Raw genomic sequence first — 7,366 nt, 5'->3', positions numbered from 1 at the left:
AGAGCAAGGATATACAAGAATTTATGACGATTTGTAAGCAAAAGGGGTTATTGCGGGGGAGTATAGGCAGCCAAAACACAAATGCAGAGAATGGCATTTAGCCAGCACGGTGGTGCTGATGTTCTCAAGCTTCTGAGAAGGGCTGCCAGCAATCAGAGCTTTGGAGACTTGTCCGCTCTGCGATATCATGCTAGTATGGATTAAAGAGCACACTTGAGCCAAAAACCAGGTGGCAGATTCCCAGCTATTGGTTTCTAATACCTTAGTCCGTGTCCACAGACTGGGAGAGGTCTGTAATCATTTAACTAACTGAAGGACTAATTAACTGAAGGACTGATTCAATGACAACTTGGGAGTAGAGGAAGGGAGAGCAAAACTCACCAAATCACTGAAATGTTGGAGTGTTTCCAAAATACCCAACTTTGAGGCATAGTGAGGCAAAAACCTTCAGAGATGGCTGCAGGAAGCTGCTCTCCCAAGTTAGTCCCAGGCAAGAAGAAAATGCCATTTAAAAAAAAAAGCCTTTCTTATTTAATGAAGTAAGGGATATGCATGGGCAGTTACACAATGAAGAGCACTAGCAACAGGAGAGCAGCACCAGAACCCCCCCACGTAAAAAGTATTGGAATTATACAGGTGACTGTAACAGCTCGTCTTTAATCAGATTATGCTTTTATTTTCCTTCTTGTCTGTGAAACTCCCAGATTCTCTACAACAAACACGACTCTCTTATGACTCTCCAGGCAAGAAATCTGAAGAACACGAAAGTCTACCACAATTTTAATTGTACCAAGACGTCCTCTGGTTCTAGAGGTGAATAAAAACTCTGTGTGTGTGTGTATGTGTGGATTTAATACAGCAGCTCTGAAGCGAGGAAAAAAACAAATGTTAAGAGGGATTTGGAGTCAAAACACTACCAAAAATGTATAAAAGTTTATTTTATGAATACATTAAACTATTGTGCGCAGCACATACATATAAAAATAGAAGCAATTTCACAAACAATTGATTGGACAGTTCTGTGTTTCTTGCAAATTTACAGTCTCAGTTATGAGTCCATATTGAGTCAGAATATGAGGTATATTTTAGTGAAAAAAAAAAAATAATGTGAGAACTTTGGCACCATTTTACTGTGCAAAATAAAATCTTGGAATTGAAACAGTTAGTGAGGTATACAAAAATTACTCTGCTTTTCCACTGTGTGTGTGTCTGCACCTCTGCATGTTTCAGGAAAATTAGATTATTTAAGAACATGATTCAGTTCCAGTCAAGACTGTTTTCTAACAGAGGTGGATTAGGATTATGGGATTTGCCTGTGGAAGAAGAAACCTTGAAAATAGGTATCAACTCCACAGGAGAATCCCATGTTCAAAATATGGGCAAGACAGGCTGGTGTGGACCATTCACAGCAATGCTTTCAAAGTTTGTAGCCCATTTCATGACTCCGCATTAATGCGCACTGAGATGAGATACGGTTTGAAAGGACCACTGCAAGAAGTGTCAATAACAGGTTCCTAATTTGGCCCTGCTTTGGGAAACTCCTTTACTTTCATGAGTTTTGTTTAGGTAGTCACATATCCATGGAACTATTCTTTCAAAGAAAGTTTTGCTTGAGAGTTTGCCAGACTACGCCCATATTCTCTCCATAGCCTCCGATTCATGTACATTCAGTTTACAAATGGTTTGGCTTTTTTTTTCCCCTCTGTGACAGCTCAACAAATTTATCCTGAGGTGTGTAACATGAGTGGTGGTCTTCCTAAATCCTCCTTCTCCCATGCAGGTGATAATGGCCTGAGGAGGAGGAGTGGAATTTAGCTAATCAAGCATGAGGCAGGACAGGATCAGGCCATTTCCCAGGCAAGTTGTGTAACTTCTTGAACACTGCCACAGTGCATTCTGCTACCGTGAGCTGCCCCTAGACTGCTTGCACATCTGCAGCAATGTGTCAAAACATGCCTTAATTCCTTTCTTGAAAGTAGCCATGCATTCACTTAAGAAGCACCTCTGTCGAAATACTGTATCCAACTAGTCTAAAACTCCTCAATGCTTCAGTACTGCACTATTTGTGCTGGAGGGGTTTCCTGCCACAGTTACCACTCCTGACAATGGCATCTTTCATTGTCGCTTCTGACAATGAAATTGTCAGAATGAAATTCTGGCACGGGGAGACCTTTTTTGGTTTCAATGTTGACTTCAATGTTGATCTGGCTGGCATTGATATGTCATAAGGAAAAAGCAGTGGTGTAAAGAGTAACTCAGCAGAGTGACTGGTGGGGCTTTCCAAATGCCCACCAAAACTGCATCCGCAGGGGTCTGCAGTTTTTAAGAACAAGCTCAGCCCAGCAGACTGCATCCAGACTTCTTGTGACCTGGTCTACAGTTTGTTCTCGCTGTTGACCAGTATGTGCAAAATGGAGTCAGTGAGTCTGATTCTCACCTTTTATGCCAGCTATCCCATTACTTGTCAGTACTGGCAACAATAAATTACTCTAGACTGCACTGGTTTAAGAGGGAACAGACTTCATCCTATCCTAAGGACACTGGTTTAAGCTGTAATCAGAAACAAACTTTTGTGTCAACATTTAAACTATGGTTTCTTCTACATCCATGTACTCTTCCATCCTTCTTCAAACTTAATTTCAAAGACAATTAGGAGTATGACACAAAGATACAGGTTGCCAGCTAATGTATTTCGGCACAGGTGTAGTCTTCCTATCTGCACCTCTAGGGACTCTAGGTCGATGTCTGATATCCTCCAAACTTTTCTCTGACCCACTCTCCCCACTCAAAACATCCTGCTTTTTCTCTTAAAATGCACATTTTTCCAAAGCAAACTGCTGCACACACTGTGGATGAGCAAGGTGTGCCAGCCTGTCTTCTCTCTACATACTGCAAGACCAGAAAATGAAGACTAACTCCTTTCCTTCGCCATATCCAAAGTGTCCTGTTCATGTACTGTAAGCAGTATTCCATCCTTTTTTCTCTTCATTTACACTGTGGTCACCACTTATGTTTGAGCAAAATAAATTCAAGTATAAGTCACACAAAAGTAGCTGGAAAACTGCATCTTGTTCACAAAACAATTGTCTTGACAGTTTTTCAGAAAGCATGGCTGTAGATACATCCTTGTAGGTGTGCTCTTTGGGCCAAATCTTCTGTAGCTATAAACCGATAGTCTTACTAGGCTGGTTTACTCCAACTGAGGATCTGGCCCTGACAGTGTTTTTCATGCATGTCAGAAGGCTCAAATTCATCATGAATAGACACCCCCTGCAAATAGAATGGCATGTCAAGGCTGGACATAGCCACATTTTGGCTGGACGTGGGAGATTATCTTGCACTCAGATGTTCGCTTCTGCAGCAGCATGGTCCATCTATGCTGAAAATGCTCATGCTCTGACATTGCATTGAATCTAGTTTCAAATTTAGGAGCGTGCCATCAATGCAGGAATCTCAAGGCTTCTGGTAACTGACATTTATAGTGACTATTGACTTAGGGCCTCTTAAAATACTCTTTCAAAGGCACAGAGAATGTAGCTTCACTGGTGATCTGGAAAAAGGTTGTCAAAATAGTAAGGCAAGGTGCAAGGTTATGTGCCATTTGTATGGTTTCTAGGAGAGATTTGGAGAGCATTTCATACAGCTTTCTGTGTTGTCTTTGAAACTGATGCTTTGCAACAGACAGAAATTGGGATTATGACACAAATTCCTCTGCCCCAACCCGGGAAGGCATGCTTGTATAACTTTCTTCCTCTGTCCTTCATATCTCAATGAGGTACGATAAAGAAGAACCAAATATACTTAAAGCAATAAATAGAACAGAATTCAAAACAGAGCAGTTTTCTAAAATAACCCTTTGCTGGAAGATTTCATGAATTTCGTACATTTTATAAAATTTCTAGTTCTTAGAGATTAACAATGTTCAGCCTAAATGAAATACAGTGCCTTTAAATATTTATGTTCTTTTCTGTGTGTACACATAAAAAGGCATCTGGGCATCTAGAGACTGGGATGATTGATTCATTAAAAGTATGTATACACACTCACACATCCCATGTCTATATATATACACATGTATTTATATTAAAGATATACAAATCTATATTTGAGGTGGGTCTAAACTAAGCTCACAACATGCCAAGGGGGCGGCATTCAAAATCCTCAGCTCCAAATACGTTTTGCGTTTGGGACCCATCTGTGATTTATCCTGTGGCCCTTCCTAAGGGAAATTGATTGTAGGTCTTCATTTTGCCAACAAGTCCACATGAGGAGACCCTGGAGAATCCCTTCAGAGACAGAGGGGCTCTGGAGGTAGACAGTTTGCTTGTGTGGAAATGGTTGTGGAATTGGCACCCTAATGATCAAAATAGATTGAGGACTTTATGAGACAGGACACAATGTGTAGAAGGGGAGGTGCAGGCAGATATTCAGATGGAGTGAACTGCTTGAAGCTTGAAGCAAAGTCATCTGATGATTTGGCCCATGATATGTAAACAGCTCACTATGAAATGTTATTATCTGAGGTAATTAATGTTAATTAGTAAATAACCTATGATTGATTAGATTATTATCCACAGCCATTCTATACCTTTCAAATACTTTTTTCCTTTGCGCTCCAGCTTGCATTTTTCTCTGTTCAGCACCAAAGGAGGCACACAGCCATATAAAATTTGTACAGAGTAGAAGAGAAGCAGCATCATATTACACATGCTATGTGATGAATCTAGTACAAATATTTTTATCCAAATATACATATACATATAAAGATTTTTTTCAATGAACTGTATAAATACTTTACCTGGGAGATTATTCCCATGTGCAAAATGACACAGTTTTTCCTGGGACTTAATCTTCTGCTTTGCTCATGTTCATATTCTCGGTAAAAAGTGGGTCACTGTCATAGCAGGAGAAACCTTGTTTCCTCTCTTCACTCTCCCATGTTTGCTGAGTGCTATGTAAGCACCAGGGTAACCATTTGATTCATACGCATTGTAGTTATTGGGCAGCAAGGTTTCTTTGAATTTGCACTCATCTTGGAAAACAGGCTAAAGAATAGGAAGGGAAGGGAAAGAACAAAGCAGGTACAATAAATATTTCACAAAGACTCAAGTAATTTTTCTTACTAGTATTTTTACAGAAGAACTTGTTGCAGTGTGCAACAGGTGGTGCCGCAGTGACTGCATCCAACAATAAATCTCCCTCCTCAGTGTTAATTTGGTGTCAGATGAACTCAGGTGTCAGATGAACTCAGATGCCACCTGTCCAGATAATGGACTGTGTACTTCCTGTGACAGATCAAGTTAATTCATCATAAATCATGGATTTCTTCATTTTATTTGCAAGCAATAATTTTTGTCAACATCATGCCCTTTTGCCCAAATGACATAGCTTTATTTCACATCTTCCCTCTGCAAGAGGTCCTGTAATTTATAAAAGAATGATATGCTGGCTGTCAAAATATTCAGTTCTCTTAAAAACAGCAATGCCCAGGGAGAATTATTTGCTTCAATAAGGTATTCGAATAAAACTGTAGATCAGCACTAAATCTTTTCTTTTGTTAAATCATTAGTGATATTATATTTAACTGTTAGTGAGATATGCAGTGGGTTCAAAGCTGGGAAAACAGTTTTATTTTTCTTCATGTTGCATCACGTAAATCCAAGGAGAGTAAGTTATCTGGAGGAGGTGCAAGGAGAAACAGGAGACAAATGCAGAGCACTGAGGAAATTAAAAGAGAAAGCAGAATAATTCCCTAACATCAGGTGTCTAGCACATGAGATACCACCAGTGCCATTCTGTTTGGACATCTTTGTAATAACACCATTAAAGTTTGTAAGAGTTTAACTTAGGACATTGCATTGTTCAAGGGAAAAATGCACATCTCTTACAGTTTTTAAAAATATCTTTGAAAATAAGCAAGAACGGATTGAAACTGGGGAAAAAAAAATCAAAGGGAACTCTGAAACCCTGCATTTCTTTAGAAAGACCTAGTCAAGCAAAGCAGTTGGGCTTGTGGCACTTTTTAGATGCTTGAAATCAGATATGAACCTTAAAACGTCCCACTCTTATTATCTGTGTGAGAAGGAATCAGTCAGATTAGTAATGGTTACAGGTCCTTCGCAACATTAGGTATTTTATTAAGCAACTGAAATGCTTTGCTGAAATTACAGCTGTTTCAAAGGAAATGACTTTGTTGTTTCTTGACAAAAAAGGTTAATGCAATCAGTGCAGTTCATTACTTTGAGATGGACTGCTCTTGCCTATTGCCCAGAACCAGCCTCTTTCAAATGCGCTTTCTGCTGAGTGTTGAGAGTTGAGAGGCCTTGCTCAGGCCTCAGAGATTAAATTGCATTTAGATGGCATAGATGAGGATGATGGTGATGATGTTTCAGTATGACTTGCCTACCATTGTTAATAGCTATTACTGTTTTCTCACCCTTTGGGACTGATCTCACAAAACTGGTCCTTAAAATAGCCCCAGGCACGTACGTTGCCTTTGTAGGGTAGACTTCCTATTTATTCTTCATGGTGTGGTTGTTTTTGGTAGGGGGAGGCATGTGGTCATGATTTTACTAATGGTAGCTAGTATAGATAGCTCTAATTGTATCTCTCCTACACACACCTGTACACACACAGATATGCATGCAGTGACATACACACACACACACACACACACACACGCTCATGGACATACACACACACTTACCTCCTAGGGGTTTTTGCAGAGCACACCTTTTTGCTTTACATACAATGCAATGCCAAAGGGAATCAACAGGGTTCAGTCTTACCAGAACATGTTTGTGGTGCTGAGCCCTTAGAAGAAGCCATCTAATTAATCCGTACTATTTGCAGAATACATTCATTTTCCTAGGGTGCTCCTTGTACAATCTTATTGGAAAGCTTTAAAATAACAGACCTCTAATAGCCATGCTGCTTGTCGCACTAAATAACACTGGTGACACCAGGCTGGGCAGGCTCCCTGTAATTGAAAGGCTATTTTCTCTGCTTGTAATCAGAGACTTCCAGGAGGAAAAAAAAAAAAAAATCTTTGTAGTCTTTGTTTAAGCCTTGAAAAATTATTTGCACTTGTACTCACCGTTCCATATAGCTTCGCCTTGTTGTTCATCGCAATGAAGAGAGCACTTTTCACACCAAACAGGCTAACAACACCTCTCTCTACAGTGGATATTTCAAAGAGACCTAAAAAATAGGAAGTTCAATAGAAGTGTTATCACAGGATTTATAGCTAATCAAGGGCAATTCAGAAAGAATTGATTTGTTTTAAAACCCTTATGAACACGTCGTATCTTCTTTATTAGAATTATCTCCCTAGTCCAGCATAATAAAAACACAGAGAAAATCTTTT

The 7,366-nt window shown here is 39.6% G+C and overlaps 1 protein-coding gene across 1 annotated transcript in view; it reads right to left on the bottom strand.

The window, feature by feature from the left end:
• Positions 1 to 4,868: 4,868 nt before the first annotated feature.
• Positions 4,869 to 7,366, bottom strand: part of FGF6 (fibroblast growth factor 6) — a 3,609-nt gene continuing 1,111 nt past the window's right edge. Inside the window, exons 2-3 of the mRNA XM_009573353.1 lie at positions 7,097 to 7,200; positions 4,869 to 5,045 (exon numbers count right to left, since the gene is read on the bottom strand). Coding sequence (XP_009571648.1) covers positions 4,869 to 5,045; positions 7,097 to 7,200 — 281 coding nt within the window. The remainder of the gene's footprint in view (positions 5,046 to 7,096; positions 7,201 to 7,366) is intronic.

This window comes from Fulmarus glacialis, unplaced genomic scaffold (genome assembly GCF_000690835.1).
Source record: "Fulmarus glacialis isolate BGI_N327 unplaced genomic scaffold, ASM69083v1 scaffold8512, whole genome shotgun sequence".
Lineage (NCBI taxonomy): Eukaryota > Metazoa > Chordata > Aves > Procellariiformes > Procellariidae > Fulmarus > Fulmarus glacialis.
Note: the sequence above shows the minus strand (reverse complement) of the source record. Positions and strands in the feature narration are given on the sequence as shown.